Raw genomic sequence first — 17218 nt, 5'->3', positions numbered from 1 at the left:
AATATTAATTATAATTAAATTGATTAATATAATTAATGATTGAATATAATTAATATAATTCAACGATTATATAATATTTGATAAATATTATTACACAATCATTTTCCTTTTAATTAATATCATAAGTGTATCCAATCTAATCGAAAATACAAATATCATTTCAAAGAAATGAGATATTATTTTCGAGTAATTAAAAATTCTCAATAAGCGGAGCAAATGCGAAACCTCGTTTTTTTTTTTCTTTTTTTTCTTTTTTTTTTTATACGTTTTTATTTTCTTCAAGAAAAAGAAAACTCCTTCATACAATTAATATTTTTTTAATCTATAACAAGAATTAATAATTAATTTCTATGACACTGTATAAACGTCTATCATAATCCTCGAATAAATTTATTGAAGATTGTTGAATACCATGGCCAAAGAAAATGACGTCCGTATTAACTATTATATTAATAAACATTTCAATTATTAGAAATTTGTTTAATGACAATCATAGTACCCCATATATATATATATATATATATATATATATATATATATATAAATTTAAATAAATAAACAATTTTGTTACCGAGACAAATAATTCATTGGATACTATTATCGTACCCTTCCATGATAGATTGCACGACTTCATGCTCTTCATTATCAAAAAGAGTAACATTTTTTGTGATTTCAATGACAACGAATAAAATGGTATTTGACAGCTAAAACAAAAAGAAGAAAAAAAAAGAAAAAAACAAAAAAACAAAAGTTAATATTATTATATTCGTAAAAGTATTAAAAAATAATTATTGACTTGTTACGTGAGCTCGTATGAATTGATCGAATATTTGAAAGGAAACGAAAAGAAAAAAAAAGAAAAAAAAAAAAAAAAGGAAAAAAAAGAGAAAACAAAAAAAATATGATTCTATTCGAGATATCAATTCGATTAAGTAACTTGATGGCATTTGATTTTTGTCGTTCCGCGGCTAAAATTTATCAGAAAAAAAAAAGAACAAAAAAGAAAAACAAAAGAAAAAAAAAAAAAAGAAAAAAAGAGAGGAAAAAAAAACTTCATCCGTATCATTCAACTTTTTTATCTTTTCCATCTAATGACGTATACAATGTACATTACATGTGTAATCTTAATGATATTAAAAATTATTAAAAAAAAAAAAGAAAAAAAAAAGAAAGAAAGGAAAAAAAAACTTTATCCGTATCATTTAACTTTTTTTTATCTTTTCCATCTAATGACGTATACAATGTACATTACATGTGTAATCTTAATGATATTAAAAATTATTAAAAAAAAAAAAAAAAAAAAAAAAAGGAAAAAGAGAAAAAAAAAAACAAAAAAGGAAAAAAAAAATGTCAATAACAATTAATTCCTATTTCGCGAAAGAAAATGATTATTAAGCAAAATTTTTTCTCTTTAAAAAAAAAATTATTATATGAGAAATAAATTCAATTAAATTAAATGAATAATCTATATAATAGCTGATGCCAGTCAATTAATTTTCCATATACTTTTATCATTTTTTTCTTCGTCAATGTGACAATTAAAATCAATACGTCATCAATACAATAGAACGTAATTATGATTCGCAATTATTATCATCGTATATATAATAAATAATATTTAATAAATATTTAATAAATAATAACAATAAATAATACTTACAGTTCTATGAATACATTGTCATTGTGATCCATTAATTTTTGTCCAAGATAAAAGTAAACATATATTACAGAAAGTGATGAAACGACGTAACAAAAAATCGTCAATTCTTCGGTTCTGCTCAGCTGAAGGGATAATAATTGTAGTACCTAGAAAGAAAAAGAAAAAAAAAGAAAACAAACGAAAAGAAAAAAAACGAAAAAAAGAAGAAGAAGAAGAAGAAAATAAACGAAAAGAAAACGAAAAAGAAGAAGAAAGAAAAGGAGAAGAGAAGAAAAAAAAAAAGAAAAAAAAGAACGAAGAAATTAAACAAACCACGGCAAATTTCTCATCCAATGTCACACGACTATTCGTTATACGATTAATAAGCTCGTAAGTGTAACGATCATTTTCTTTTTTTTTTTTTTTTTTTTCTTTTTTTTTTTTCTTTTCTTTTCTTTTTTCTTTCATGTTCGTTTCAGAAAAATATTTTTTCTCTTTTTCTTTTTGTTTGTTTTTTTGTTATTTTTTTTTTCTTTTTTTTTTTTTTTGCCTTTTTCTTTTGCTTACGTAAAAGTAATCTATCACGACAAAAACGAACGCCAATAAACCTTCGAACAGATGAAGCGTTTCGTAAAATAATTTTATTAAATCGACGAATCTTGAAGAAGAAGCGGGAGAAAAAAACGAAAAGAAAAAAGAAAAAGAAAAAAAGAGATAAAACGTATTACCGATATTATTGATATTAATTATTCGTAAATGTTAATTAAATAAATATGAAAAATATAAAAATTGTATACAAACTCGATCGTTTTATCGTAAAATTTGATGATATTAATTAACCATTCCTTTTCGTCGATTAATTCGATATTATTTTTAACATGATAAATATTATGTCGATTATATTTAAATCTCTCGTCAATTCTCCATCTATAAAAAAAAAAAAAAAAAAAAAAAAAGAAAAAGACAGAAAAAAAAAGTGTAAAAAATAAAAAAAAATCCACAGGACAATTGCTTGTTAAATATTATAACGATTAATAATTTTTCTAATTTATAATATTTCAATAGTAATCTTAACGATAACTCACACGACGATGTTCAAAAGAGCATAAGCATGCTGTATAACAGCTATGTACATTGAATAATTAGCAATCCCTATAATTGTTACGACAACAATAATCATATATTGTATGGATATACCCAAGAAATAATTGATATGATTTTTCAAAAAATAATCAATACGAAGTGGCAATATTAATTCGTTTTCATTTATCCGACCAAAGATATATTGAAAAATCTTTAAAAAGGATGGAAATATCAAAAATGCTATATAAAGATTAAACCAAACTGAAATAATAAAAGTATCGATTATGATTTACAATAAATATTTTTACACCTTTTTCTTTCTTTTTTTTTCTTTATATATATATATATATATATATATATATATATATATATATATAATGGGTTGTTCGGAAAGTAATTTCGTTTTTTTTTTTTGTGAAAACGAAAGACAATTTTCGTATAATGAACAAATATTTTATTAAATTATATATTGGTCATTCTGATCCAATACCTTTTACCATCTTTCTGATAGTAGCATGATTCCACGCTCATAAAATTTTTGGTCTTTGCTGGCAAAAAACTGATCGAGGTGGTTTTTGACCAACTCGTTTGAAGTGAATGTTTTATCGTCTAAAAAATTTTGCAGTGCCCGAAACAAATACTAATCCGAAGATGCCAGATCTGGAGAATATGGTGGATGTGACATTGTATCCCATTCAAGCTGTAAAAGCTTTTGGCGAGAGATCAAACTTGTATGAGGTCTCGCATTATCTTCGAGGAACATTATACCTTTTCTGTTGATTAATTCTGGCCTTTTCCGTTGAACTGCATCATTCAGTTTGTCCAGCTGATGACAGTAGACTTCCGAATTAATTGTTGTGTTATCCGGTAAAATCTCAAAAAAAAAAAACGATTCCTTTAAAATCCCACCAAACAGACAGCATCACCTTTTTTTAATGGATATTGACTTTGGAAATGTTTTGAGCCTGTTCATCTTTTTTGCTCCATGATCTCTTGCGTTTGACATTGTTATATACAATCCATTTTTCGTCCCCAGTAATGATGCGCTTCAAAAATGAATCATTTTCGTGACGTTTGAGAACCGAATCACAGATGTCAACGCGACGACACAAATTTCTCTCCGTGAGAACATGGGGAACCCATATATCGAGCTTCGAGGTTAAACCCAAGGCCTTTCAAGTGGTCATAAACAGTTGAATTTGATAAATTTAATCTCTCACCGATCTCACGTGTTGTTATTCGCCGGTTTGCATCAACTAATGCCTTTATCGTATCTTTATCAGCTTCAACCGGCCTTCCAGAACGTGGTGCATCTTCGACATGAAAATTGCCGGATCGAAATTTTGCAAATCAGTTTTGACACTGGCGTACTGTCAACACATCTTCTCCATACACATCGGTTAATATCTTTTTGGCTTGAACAGCATTTTTACCTTTTCTATAGTAAAAAAAGTAAAATATGACGAAAATGCTACTTATTGCTCTCCATATTTAAAAGGGCATCAACCAAAAACTACTGCGTAGAATCAATTGGACTTTTTCACACACATAAAAGCCTTGCTATATCAACTCTCAAAACATATAATGATTATGCGTCTTAAGTGTGAAGTTAGGTGCAAAAAAATACAATTAAATTATCCGTCGGGAAAAAATAAAATTACTTTCCGAACCACTCAATATATATATATATATATATATATATATATATATATATATATATATATACATATATACCGAACATTTAAAACATGATTTATATCAAGCCGTACTAGCTATTGCAATCGTACGAATTCTGCTAATGTGACCGTATCTTTTTAAAATCATCAATTCCGGTTTATTGTCAAGAACGTCCCAATCGCATTTGATACGATAAAGAATTTTTCTCATCTGAAATTCGTATATAAACAATTCGCAATCGACGAATATTACAATAAACGAGAGTGTGCGTTTTATTATGAAAAGAAGACGAAGAAAAAAAAAAAAGAAATAATATTTTTAAGGTAATACAAACAATTGCGCCGTTCGATAATAAATTGTAATAACAAGATCCAAAGCATAAAGTTGGCAATGTTATTTCCAATAGCTTAGCGATTGTTTTTATTTTTCCATCTGCCGTGTAAAGCGTATAGATCTATAGATAACGAGGAAAAAAAAATAAATAAATAAATAAAAATATTCCATTCAATTATTAATCATTTATATTTGAATGAACAACAATGCTTGTCGAGCTTGTCTAGAATTATTCGTTCCAAAAAAAAAAAAAAAAAAAAAAGAAAAAAAAGCAAATTACGAATAGAAACGAAGAAAACGTACGTGTTGTAATATCCCAAGGATTATCATAAGTATGATGAAACAAACGTAAATCAATTGTTTAGACGACATTCGATATTGCCATAATCCAAGGATTTTAAATAATATACGATTGTAAATGTAATACTCGTTGTTGACAAAGTCCTTCTCTTTTAGAATCATACTTCCTTCTCATTTGACTTTCTAACATCGACTAACATCAATATCCCTTATATTTTCCAAATTTCATTAACTATTCTAATCATCCACCCTATATTATAAATTCTTAACAATTTATTTTCATAGAAATGTCCATATAATTTTATCGTGAATCGATATTAACCGTAAAACTTTTACGATGTTCCATAACTTTCTTACATTATCGATTAGTATTATTATAATGAAACGTCTGTCATTATTCCTCGACTATTACTTCATTTTCTTGACCCACCCACCCCTCCAAACCCTAAGCTTTGCATTTTAAAGTACTTCATCCCTTCTCTCGCAGGCGCATGCGCTTTGCGTTACCAACCCCCCTCTTTGCTGTTCCATTCTTACGCAGTTTAATTTTGTCACTCGAACGTGACGGACGTGTCGTCGACTTCAATAAAATAAAATCTATGTTAATGATTTAATTGAACGACGTTTTTGATCTTATCATTTGTACGATAATAAAAAGTGTGATTAAAAAAAAAAGAAGTGGGAAAAGAAAAAGAAATAAACAGGGTGAGTCGTTAAAAACAGAACAATGTTTTTTTTTTCTTTTTCTTTTTTTTTTTCTTTTGATTAAACGAAAGAATTGTTTAGGATAATAGTGAAATTATTTCCAGATGGAATGTCGAAAAGTGCAAAGATATTTTTTTATTTTTTGCAAAACTTCAAGACAATTCATATATATATATATATATATATATATATATATATATATATATATATGTATATATATATATATATATATATATATTTATTTATTTATTTATATATATTTCTTTTTCTTTTTTTTTTTTTTTTTTTTTTAATCCATCAACTTCGTTGTTTTTTTGCTATATATCTTTCTTCTATGTATCTCCATATATTAAAAAAAAAAAAAAAAAAAAAAAAAAAAAAAAAAAAAAAAGAAAAAGTAAAAAATTACAAATTCGTGATTTATTATGAAATAATATATGACGATCCATGCAAATGGTAAAGGTCATAATTTTTTTTATTGCAAAAAATTCTAAAAAAATAAAAAAAGCAGATGAATGATAATTAATTATATATCTATCCATAATTAATTATATATTCATAATTAATTATATATTCCCGATCATATTTTTTTAAATTACATACATGCATATATATTTAAAATATTGTGCATATATGGAAATATGATATAATATACTAATTTAATATATATCTATATAATAAATAAATAAATATATATCTATATATATTTAATATTAAGTTATTATTTTATTAAGTTTGATTTAAACAAAACAATTTTCTATTAATTATTATATTGAAATTAAACAATATAAACATTTATTTATTATTACCAAAACACTAAGATTTATTATAAATTCAAAGTATTAAATACTATGCATACTTATATTAATACCAGGCATACATACAGAAATATATATATATATATATATATATATATATATATATATTAGATTGGAAACTATGAAACGAGCGTTGAATGAAAATAAATAACTAAACAATTAACTAAACAACGTTTCATAGTTTCCAACCTAATAAATCTTAGAAAATACAAAAAAAACTCTAAACATAATTATTTCACTTAGTGTTATTTATCTGCATAATATATGAATATATATATATATATATATATATATATACATATATTTACATTCATTTAATATAGAATTAATAATTTTTGAAATTTTATATGAACAAAACTCATATATTTATTATTTCACTGAAATAATCAATTTGGTAATTTATTTATCATTACGAAGGAATTAAAATCTTTTATAGATTTTAAGTATTAATTAATACGCATACTCACGTATACATGCACAAATATGAATAAAACTTTGTAAAAAATGAATTCTTTGAAATATTTTATGTCTTTCACCTAAAAATCAAGGATACTATATTTTCAAAAGCATACATAGTAGTATATCATCGTAAGGTCGTTTTCGACAGTTAAAATCATTGCATGTTATAGAATACCATAGCGAAAGAAAATGACGAGCGCATTAACTGTTGAAAAATATTTCGATTAGTATAAACTCTTGGCTGCAAATCAAAGATTACATATATTTACGTCTTCAAAATCAAATACCGAGGCAAACAGATCGTGGGATATATCTTTTACACCCTTTATAGATAAATTGTATAATCTCATACCCTTCATTAACAAAAAAAGTAACATTCTTTGGGTTTTCAATGATAACGAATAAAACGGAATTTGACAGCTGGAATAAAAATTAATTAATCTTACATAAATCATATATTCATGAGACAGGATAGGATAAAATAAAAAAATAATAATATTGAATTTGTATATAAGTTTGTGCGAATTGATCAAATATGAAGAACATTATTATACTTTTTTCGCCAAATGACAAGAATCACGTGAGATATTTTATTAAATGCGAAACTTGCTGTCATTATGCTTTACCGAAAATGCACTGACAATTTGACGGAAGATATATGAACATATTTTGTATCATTCCAATTAATGACATAACAAGTAATTGTTATGAGAGATATTCAAGATGAAATAAAAATTGCACAACATTACGGGCTGCTAGAACAATTATATACAAACCAAATAAAAATACATACAGTGTTGCAAATACGTTGTTGTTGTTGTTTATCAATTTTTGTCCGAGAAAAAAATAAGTATATATTACGAATAGAGATGCGACAACGTAACAAATATTTTTTAATTCTTCAGTTCTATTTAACTTGAATGAAAGTATCTGAAATATCTTATAGAACAAATATTTCTTTCTTAATCGATTATTAATCAAAGCTGAGAATATATTTGTAAGTTAAGAAGTATTTTTATTTAAAAAAAAAAAAAAGGGAAGAAATAATATCTTACGTAAAAATAATCTAACATGATAAAAATCGATGCCAATATCACCTCGAACAGATTCACCTTCTCGTAAAATAGTTTAATCAAATTAAGAAATCTTAAAAGAAAAAGAGAAGATATCGTAATGATTAAAACCTTTCAATCGACATATTGAAATAATAATTAATCGACGTAAATAATTAAAACATCGTATAAATAGACGTGTAAGATTGAATACAAACTCATTTGCGTTATTATAAAATACTATGACATCGATCATCCACTCGTTCTCCTTTGCCAATTCGGCATTATTATCGGCACAGCAGAAATAATTTGATCCTTTTTTAAATCTTTCAGTTACTCTCAATCTACAATAAATCATTGATATTACAAGCTGACAGATTTCAAATTGACACATTCGCTGATGCATAATATTAAATATCATATCTATTGATTACTCACTCGACGATATTAAATAGTGCACAAGCGTGCTGTATTACTGCTACAAACATAGAATAGTTTGCAACCCCTACAATGCAAAGGACGATTATATCTTGGCATTGTAGAGAAAGTTGAAAATAGTAAGGCACTGGACTTTTTATAAAAAAATCAAAACGCATTGGTAACACCAATTCTGTTCTATCTATTGCACCAAAAATATATTGAAAGTTACTTAACCAAGATGGGAACATCAACATGGCAATATACAGATAGAAACAGACTAAAAGATAAAAATATGAATAATAGATTTTGAATATGACAATCATTTATGATGTGTTTGTGTTATTTTCCTGACTTGCTATTATAACTGTACACTTTCTGCTTAAATAGGCATATTTTTTCAATATCTCCAATTCCGGTTTATTCGTTATGTTATCCCAATCGCATTTGATACGATTAAGAATTTTCTTCATCTGAAATTTGCATTTATTACTACAAATTTATTATTTAAAATGGAACTCGTATTTAATGTCAATTATTTGCAAAAAAAAGACAAATAAAATCAGATATATGTTTTTCCAATGAGATACAAACAATTGCACCATTCCTGAGGAGATTGTAATAACAACATCCGAAGCATAAAGTAGGCAAAATAATTTCCATTAATTTAACGTAGTTCCCTAATTTTCGTTTCGCCGAAAATATTAGATAAATCTAAAGGTACAAAATCTTTCATATTATTCATATTTATTCAAAGAATATAGAAGACATTTTCAAATTATTCAATTGTTAAATATATTATAATATAGTATCAATCAAGTTTACTTACCTCTTCAAATAATCCAATAATTAAGAAAATATTAATGTAACAAATGTAAATCAGTTTCCATGACGAAGTCTGATAATCCCATAATCCAAGGAGTCTAAATAATATAAGATTGTAAGCGTAAAACTCGTTGTCAACAAAGTCTTCCTCTTTGAAAATCATACTTCCGTCTATTCTGACTTTCTAACGCCGACTGACTTCAGCCCCCGTACATTCGTCTAAAATCATTAAATATTCTAATCATCCCCTATCTAGTAATCTCTTAATAATTCAATTTGACAAACACGTACAGAAATTGTCTTGCAATCAATACTATCAGTAACATTTTTATAATGTTCTATACCATTCTCACATTGTCAGCCAGGATTATACAATTAAACACCTGTGTCATTTCTCGACAATTACTTCAATTTCTTACCCCAACTTTGCATTATAAAATACTTCATCCCTTCTCTCGCAAGCGCATGCGCCTTGCGAATCTACCCCTTCTTGCCGTCCTATTCTCTCGCAGTTTAACTTTCTCAATCGAACGCAACAGACGTATCCTGAACTTTAGCAAAAAAGAATATGTGTTAGCATTTAACGTGTCAGCGTTATATTATTATCATTTCTACGGTAATACGTGTGATAACAAGTGATCGTACGATGTTAATATCCATCCGAAAGATTGTTCCTTTGTTCGGATAGAGAAATAAGCATTGTCACTAATAACAGGTCAACGTTATTTTCGATTGAATGAAAAATTTTTTTCAGTACAATAGTTAAACTATTTCAAGATAAATATCGGACAGTGTAAAGATGTTTTTATTTTTCAAGACCGTCGATAAAATCTTTCTTTTTATGTAAACCTTCAATTACGTCTTCGCAATATATTCCCTTTTATGTTATTATATTTTTTTTTTTTTATATTTGCACCATTAGAAAATTTTGCACAGATAGAAAATAAACATGTAATGAAAAAAAAAAAAAAATAATTACTTCGTGATTTATTTTGAAATAATATTTGATGATTCATGGAGCTATTATAGGACATATTTTTTCATCGCAAGGAATTAACAAAAATGATGAAAGAAAGTAATTATTTATAATTGACTAATATATTCATGATCGTATTTCTTCTATTACATATATGCATGTTTACCTGAATTAATGTATGTTCGCACGTGTGTATGTATTTGAGTGTGTGTGTGTGTATATGTATATTTCTTTCATATATTAAAATCTTTTTACAAATTAAAAAATATGACAAAGCAAAATTATTTTACTTATGTTATTTTTATTTGTTCTGCATCATATACATATATATATATATATATATATATATATATATATATATAATGTAGAATCATTTTCTTAAGTTACATTTAAACATAACACTTTTTTAATAAATATTCAGTTAAATTAATCAAGTTAAAAATTTATTTGTCATTACGAAGAGATTAAGATCTTTTATAAATTCGAAATATTAAATAATACACAAACTCATGCACAAACATGTAGAAATGTAAATATAAATTAAAAAAAAAAAAAGATTTCTTGGAAATATTTTGTGTCATTGACATAAAAACCAATGATAATATATTTTCAAAAGAATACATAATCGATTACTATCATAGAGTATTAAATTCATATCATTTTATAGAATACCATAGCAAAAGAAAATGCCGAGCGCATTAACTATTAAAAAATATCTCAATTAGTATAAAATAATTTTAACCAATCAAAAACTACATATATTCACGTATTCAAAATCAATTACCGAGGCAAACATATCGTAAGATATATCATTAACACCCTGCAGGGATAAATTGCATACCCTCATGCTCTTCATTATCAAAAAAAGTAACATTTTCTGCGTTTTCAATGATAACAAATAAAACGGAACTTGACAGCTGAAAAGAAAATAATTGATCTTACATAGAACACATATTAATGGGTCAGTATACGATAAAATATGAAAAATTATATTGAATTGATATATAAACGCGTGCGGATTGGTGAAATATAAAGAAAGTCGTCATACTTTTTTCTCCAAATGGAAAGAATCACATTTGATACTTCGTTGAATATGCAACATACTGTCATTAGAGTTTATCGGCCGCACTGAGTATTTGTCGGAAGAAATATTATAAACATATTTGTATCATTCGAATTAATGAAGTAATAAGTAATTATTATGAGAGATATTCAATATACGATGAAAACCATATAAAATTTGGGACTGCTAGAACAGTTCATACCAATCAAATAAAAATACTTACAGTGTTACAAATACGTTGTTGTTGTGGTCTATCAATTTTTGCCCGAAAAAAAAATAAGTATATATTATGATCAGAGATGCGACAATATAACAAATATTTCTTAATCCTTCAGTTTTATTTAGGTTAAAAGAAAACATTTGAAATATCTAAAAAACAAAACAATTTATCATTCTTATTCAATTATTTATCAAAGCTAAGAATATATATTTGAAAGTTAAAAATCATTTTTAATTTGAAAAAGGGGAAAAAGAAATATCTTACATGAAAATAATCCAACATGATAAAAATCGACACCAGTAATGCCTCGAACAGATTAATCTTCTCGTAAAACAGTTTAATCAAACTGACAAACCTTGAAACAAATCAAAAAGAAAACATCGTAAAATTAATACTTTTCAATCGAAATATTGTATAAAGAATTAAAACATTGTGTACATAGAAATGTAAAATAGGATACAAACTGATTTGCGTTATTATAAAAAATTATAATATCGACCAGCCATTCCTTTTCCTTGGCCAATTCGGCGTTACTATTGGCATAACAGAAATAATTTAGATCTCTTTTAAATCTTTCATTTATTCTGAATCTATAATAAAACAATAAAAATACAAGCTGCATCCTTCGTATCGACAGATCCACTGTTACGTCATATTAAATATCGTACACATTGATTACTTACACGACGATATTAAACAGTGCACATGCATGCTGTATAACTGCTACGAACATAGAATAGTATGCAACTCCTATTGTGCAAAAGATGATTATATTTTGGTATTGAAGAAAAAGTTGAAAATAATAGTACATTTGATTTTTCATAGAAAATTCATAACGCATTGGTAACATCAGTTCTGTTTGATTTATTGCGCCAAAAAAGTATTGAATGTTACTTAAGCAAGACGGAAACACCATAAATGCGATATACAGATAGTAGCAGACTAAAAGACAGAAACAAGCGTAATTGATATTGATAGGACAATAATTTACAACGAGTTTGAGTTATTTTCCTGACTTGCTATTACAATCGTCATCTTTTTGCTTAAGTGAGCATTGTTTTTCAGTATCTTCAATTCCGTTTGATTCGTTATGTCGTTCCAGTCACATTTGATACGATAACAAATTTTCTTCATCTGAAACTTCCATTTATTTGTACAAATTTAATAATTACAAATGGCAAAATATATTCAATGGGCTACAAACAATTACACCATTCCTTAGCAGATTATAATAACAAGATCCATGGCATAAAGAAGGCAAAATAATTTCCAATAATTTAGCGTATGATGCTATTTTTCTTTCTAACGTGAATAATATATAAATCTAAAGGTATAAAATCATCTATATTAATTATATTTAATAAAAAAAAAATTAGAAAACATTTTTAATTATTCAATAAATATAGCATAAATGAGTTTTAATTAAGTTCATAATACGTACCTCTTCAGATAATCCAATAATTAGACCAATATTGATATAACAAACATAAATCAATTTTGTATACGATGTCTGATATTCCCATAATCCAAGGAGTCTAAATAACAGACGATTGTAAACGTAATACTCATTGTTGACAAGGTCTTCCTCTTTGAAAATCATACTTCCGTCTATTCTGACTTTCTAACGCCGACTGGCTTCAACCCCCGTACATTCGCCTAACATCATTAAATATTCTAATCATCCCCTATCTAGTAATCTCTTAATAATTCAATTTGACAAACACATTCAGAAATTGTCTTGCAATCAATACTATCCGTAACATTTTTATAATGTTCTATACTATTCTCACATTGTCGGCCAGTATTATGCAATTAAACACCTGTGTCATTTCTCGACAATTACTTCATTTTCTTACCCCAACTTTGCATTATAAAATACTTCATCCCTTCTCTCGCAAGCGCATGCGCCTTGCGAATCTACCCCTTCTTGCCGTCCTATTCTCTCGCAGTTTAACTTTCTCAGTCGAACGCAACAGACGTATCCTGAACTTTAGCAAAAAAGAATATGTGTTAGCATTAAACACGTCAGAGTTATATTATTATCATTTCTACAGTAATAAGTGTGATAACAAGTGATCGTTCGATGTTAAATACCTATCGTAACGATCGTACGTTTTCCTCGGCCAAAATAATATTCACGGTGAGTCACTAAAAACAGGACAAAGTTATTTTTGATTTTATGAAAGAATTGTTAAGGACAATTGTTAAACTATTTCTAGGTGTATGTCGGACATTGTAGAATTGTTTTTATAAAGATTATATTTTCGCAAGATTTCAAGACCATCCATAAAATATTTTTTATTTTTTATGTAATTCTTCAATTATGTTTTCGTCTAGATCTTCCATAAAAAAAAAAGATAATGAAAAAAAGTAATTAATTCGTAAATTTATTATGAAATAATATTTAGTGATTCATGCAGCTGTTAAAGATTATACTTTTTTATCACAAAAAAAAAATTCAAAAAATTAAAATAAAGATATCGGATGATGAAAAAAGTAGTCCCTAATTGCATATACATTCACAAATGTATTTTTATAATTACACACATGCATATATACATAAATTATTACATATCTATATGCATATATATATACACATATATATATATATATATATATATATATATATATATATATATAATATAGAATTATTAATTTTTCAAGTTTCATTTAAACAAAACTCTTTTCCATAAATTATCTTGAAATAATCAATTAGAGAATTTATATTATCATTATGAAGAGATTAAAATTTGTTAGATTTCAAATATTAAATACTACACATACTCGCGCATACATGTAGAAATGTGAATATAACTATTCAAAAAAATACTTTTTGGATAGATTTAGTGTTTTTGACCTAAAAACCAAAAATACTATATTTTCAGAAGAATACATAATCTTTTACCATCGCAGATCTCGACAATCAAATTCATATCATTTTATAGAATACCATAGCAAAAGAAAATGCCGAGCGCATTAACTATTAAAAAATATTTCGATTAGTATAAAATGTCGTGTGCCAATCATAGACTACATATATCTACGTGTTCAAAGTAAATTACCGAGGCAAACATATCGTAAGATATATCATTTACACCCTGCACGGATAAATTGCATACTCTCATGCTCTTCATTATCAAAAAAAGTAACATTTTCTGCGTTTTCAATGATAACAAATAAAACGGAACTTGACAGCTGAAAAGAAAATAATTGATCTTACATAGAACACATATTCATGGGTCAGGATATGATAAAATATGAAAAATTATATTGAATTAGTATATAAAGTCGTGCGGATTGGTGAAATATGAAGAAAGTCATCATACTTTTTTCGCCAAATGAAAAGAATCACATTTGCTATTTCGTTGAATATGCAACATACTGTCATTAGGTTTTATCGCCCGCACTGAGTATTTGTTGGAAGAAATATTATAAAGATATTTGTATTATTCGAATTAATGAAGTAATAAGTAATTATTATGAGAGATATTCAACACGCAATGAAAATCGGACAAAATTACGGATTGCTAGAGCAATTCATACCAATCAAATAAAAATACTTACAGTGTTACAAATACGTAGTTGTTGTGGTCTATCAATTTTTGTCCGAGAAAAAAATAAGTATATATCACAAATAGAGATGAAACAACGTAACAAATATTTGTCAATTCTTCAATTGTATTTAACTTTAAAGAAAATACCTGAAATAACTTATTAAACATATTTTTCATTATTAATCAACTATTTATCAAAACTATACACATATTTGTATGTTAAAAATTATTTGTATTTTTAAATAAAAGGGAAGAAGAAATATCTTACATAAAAGTAATCTAACATGATAAAAATCGACACCAATAATGCCTCGAACAGATTTATCTTCTCGTAAAATAGTTTAATCAAATTGACAAATCTTGAAACAAATCAAAAAGGAAATATCGTAAAATTAAAACTTTTCAATCGAAATATTGTATAAAGAATTAAAACATTGTGTACATAGAAATGTAAAATAGGATACAAACTGATTTGCGTTATTATAAAAAATTATAATATCGACCAGCCATTCGTTTTCCTTGGCCAATTCGGCGTCACTATTGCCATAACAGAAATAATTTGGATCTCTTTTAAATCTTTCTTTTATTCTGAATCTATAATAAAACAATAAAAATACAAGCTGCATCCTTCGTATCGACAGATTCACTGTTACGTCATATTAAATATCGTTCATATTGATTACTTACTCGACGATGATAAACAGTGCACATGCATGCTGTATAACTGCTACGAACATAGAATAGTATGCAACTCCTACTGTGCAAAAGACAATTGTAGATAGGTATTGAAAAGAAAGTTGAAAATAATAGTGCTTTTGACTTTTCATATAAAATTCAAAAGGCATTGGTAACATCAATTCTGTTTTATTTATTGCGCCGAAAAAGTATTGAATGTTACTTAAACAAGATGGGAACACCAATAAGCCAATATACAGATAGAAACAGACTGAAAGATAAAAACAAGCGTAATAGATTTTTATAGGGCAATCATTTATAATAAGTTTGAATTATTTTCCTCACTTGAAATTACAACTGTCAATTTTTTGCTTAAACGGGCAAATTTTTTCAACATCTCCAATTCTTGTTGATTCGTTATATTGTCCCAGTCACATTTGATACGATAAAAAATTTTTTTCATCTGAAATTTGCATTTACCTCTACAAATTTGTTACTTACAAGAGCACACAAATTTATCAATCATAATTTGCGAAAAAGAAAATATATAATTTTTCCCAATGAGCTACAGACAATTCTACCATTCTTTAGCAAATTGTAATAACAAGATCCATAGCATAAAGTAAACACAATTTTTTCCAATAATTTAGCATTTGATCCTATTTTTCGTTTTGACGAGATTAGTACATAAATCTGAAGACACAAATACTTCCATTTTATTCATATTTAATAAAAAGAAAATAGAAGAAATTTTTTAATTATTCAAATGTTAAATACAGCATAATTGTGTATTAATCAAGCCTACGAGACTTACCTCTTCAGATAATCCAATAATTAAAATAATATTAATGAAAGAAACATAAATCAACTTCTTAAACGATGTTTGATATTCCCATAATCCAAGGAGTCTAAATAACAGACGATTGTAAACGTAATACTCACTGTTGACAAGGTCTTCCTCTTTGAAAATCATACTTCCGTCTATTCTGACTTTCTAACGCCGACTGGCTTCAACCCCCGTACATTCGCCTAACATCATTAAATATTCTAATCATCCCCTATCTAGTAATCTCTTAATAATTCAATTTGACAAACACATTCAGATATTGTCTTGCAATCAATACTATTCGTAACATTTTTATAATGTTCTATACTATTCTCACATAGTCGGCCAGTATTATGCAACTAAACAGCTGTGTCATTTCTCGACAATTACTTCATTTTCTTACCCCAACTTTGCATTATAAAATACTTCATCCCTTCTCTCGCAAGCGCATGCGCCTTGCGAATCTACCCCTTCTTGCCGTCCTATTCTCTCGCAGTTTAACTTTCTCAGTCGAACGCAACAGACGTATCCTGAACTTTAGCAAAAAAGAATATGTGTTAGCATTAAACACGTCAGAGTTATATTATTATCATTTC

The 17218-nt window shown here is 26.6% G+C and overlaps 4 protein-coding genes and 1 long non-coding RNA gene across 7 annotated transcripts in view; 1 reads left to right on the top strand and 4 right to left on the bottom strand.

Annotated features, from left to right (window-relative positions):
- LOC118446683 (uncharacterized) overlaps window positions 1–17218 on the top strand; it is a 136920-nt gene that overhangs the window by 101169 nt on the left and 18533 nt on the right. The gene's annotated exons all lie outside the window — the stretch shown is intronic.
- Window positions 366–5144, bottom strand: LOC118446641 (uncharacterized). The gene is made up of 9 exons (XM_085664244.1): window positions 5036–5144; window positions 4734–4853; window positions 4492–4609; window positions 2725–2983; window positions 2441–2566; window positions 2207–2297; window positions 1661–1806; window positions 572–704; window positions 366–441 (listed from the first exon to the last, which is right to left on the bottom strand). Exons 1-9 carry the CDS (start codon window positions 5102–5104, stop codon window positions 391–393), a joined length of 1113 nt encoding a protein of 370 aa, XP_085520370.1. The 5' UTR covers window positions 5105–5144; the 3' UTR covers window positions 366–390.
- On the bottom strand, window positions 8027–9479 carry LOC146872181 (uncharacterized). Of its 2 annotated transcripts, XM_085664157.1 has the most exons (5): window positions 9313–9479; window positions 9078–9197; window positions 8505–8956; window positions 8285–8410; window positions 8027–8160 (listed from the first exon to the last, which is right to left on the bottom strand). In XM_085664157.1, exons 1-3 carry the CDS (start codon window positions 9469–9471, stop codon window positions 8810–8812), a joined length of 426 nt encoding a protein of 141 aa, XP_085520283.1. In that variant the 5' UTR covers window positions 9472–9479; the 3' UTR covers window positions 8027–8160; window positions 8285–8410; window positions 8505–8809. The 2 variants fall into 2 exon arrangements, with proteins under 2 accessions (XP_085520283.1, XP_085520282.1); XM_085664156.1 differs by lacking the exons at window positions 9078–9197; window positions 9313–9479 and having other exon boundaries at window positions 8505–8790.
- Window positions 9715–13666, bottom strand: LOC146872180 (uncharacterized). Its single transcript, XM_085664154.1, has 8 exons — window positions 13009–13666; window positions 12772–12891; window positions 12584–12701; window positions 12251–12509; window positions 12032–12157; window positions 11832–11922; window positions 11571–11716; window positions 9715–9859 (listed from the first exon to the last, which is right to left on the bottom strand). Exons 1-8 carry the CDS (start codon window positions 13165–13167, stop codon window positions 9724–9726), a joined length of 1155 nt encoding a protein of 384 aa, XP_085520280.1. The 5' UTR covers window positions 13168–13666; the 3' UTR covers window positions 9715–9723.
- Window positions 13257–16769, bottom strand: LOC146872179 (uncharacterized). Its single transcript, XM_085664066.1, has 10 exons — window positions 16611–16769; window positions 16370–16489; window positions 16142–16259; window positions 15809–16067; window positions 15590–15709; window positions 15390–15480; window positions 15132–15253; window positions 14398–14424; window positions 13424–13555; window positions 13257–13317 (listed from the first exon to the last, which is right to left on the bottom strand). Exons 1-10 carry the CDS (start codon window positions 16767–16769, stop codon window positions 13257–13259), a joined length of 1209 nt encoding a protein of 402 aa, XP_085520192.1.

The sequence above is a fragment of the Vespa mandarinia genome, chromosome 25 (genome assembly GCF_050613455.1).
Source record: "Vespa mandarinia isolate Hongniang chromosome 25, ASM5061345v1, whole genome shotgun sequence".
Classification (NCBI taxonomy): Eukaryota; Metazoa; Arthropoda; class Insecta; order Hymenoptera; family Vespidae; genus Vespa; species Vespa mandarinia.
Note: the sequence above shows the minus strand (reverse complement) of the source record. Positions and strands in the feature narration are given on the sequence as shown.

Coding starts and splice junctions, on each gene's coding strand:
- LOC146872179 (XM_085664066.1), bottom strand. CDS start 16,769: ATGATTTTCAAAGAGGAAGACCTTGTCAACAGTGAGTATTACGTTTAC. Junction 15,481..15,589: donor TTTTATAATAACGCAAATCA/GTTTGTATCCTA, acceptor ATTTGTTTCAAG/ATTTGTCAATTTGATTAAAC. Junction 13,556..14,397: donor ACACTAAATCTATCCAAAAA/GTATTTTTTTGA, acceptor TTTTTGCTAAAG/TTCAGGATACGTCTGTTGCG.
- LOC146872181 (XM_085664156.1), bottom strand. CDS start 8,740: ATGTTGATGTTCCCATCTTGGTTAAGTAACTTTCAATATATTTTTGGT. Junction 8,411..8,504: donor GCACTATTTAATATCGTCGA/GTGAGTAATCAA, acceptor GATTTATTGTAG/ATTGAGAGTAACTGAAAGAT. Junction 8,161..8,284: donor TTTTATAATAACGCAAATGA/GTTTGTATTCAA, acceptor TTTTCTTTTAAG/ATTTCTTAATTTGATTAAAC.
- LOC146872180 (XM_085664154.1), bottom strand. CDS start 13,167: ATGATTTTCAAAGAGGAAGACCTTGTCAACAATGAGTATTACGTTTAC. Junction 12,158..12,250: donor GCACTGTTTAATATCGTCGT/GTAAGTAATCAA, acceptor GTTTTATTATAG/ATTCAGAATAAATGAAAGAT. Junction 9,860..11,570: donor AACAACGTATTTGTAACACT/GTAAGTATTTTT, acceptor TTTTTGCTAAAG/TTCAGGATACGTCTGTTGCG.
- LOC118446641 (XM_085664244.1), bottom strand. CDS start 5,104: ATGTCGTCTAAACAATTGATTTACGTTTGTTTCATCATACTTATGATA. Junction 4,610..4,733: donor TATTATCGAACGGCGCAATT/GTTTGTATTACC, acceptor TACGAATTTCAG/ATGAGAAAAATTCTTTATCG. Junction 442..571: donor CCAATGAATTATTTGTCTCG/GTAACAAAATTG, acceptor TTAATATAATAG/TTAATACGGACGTCATTTTC.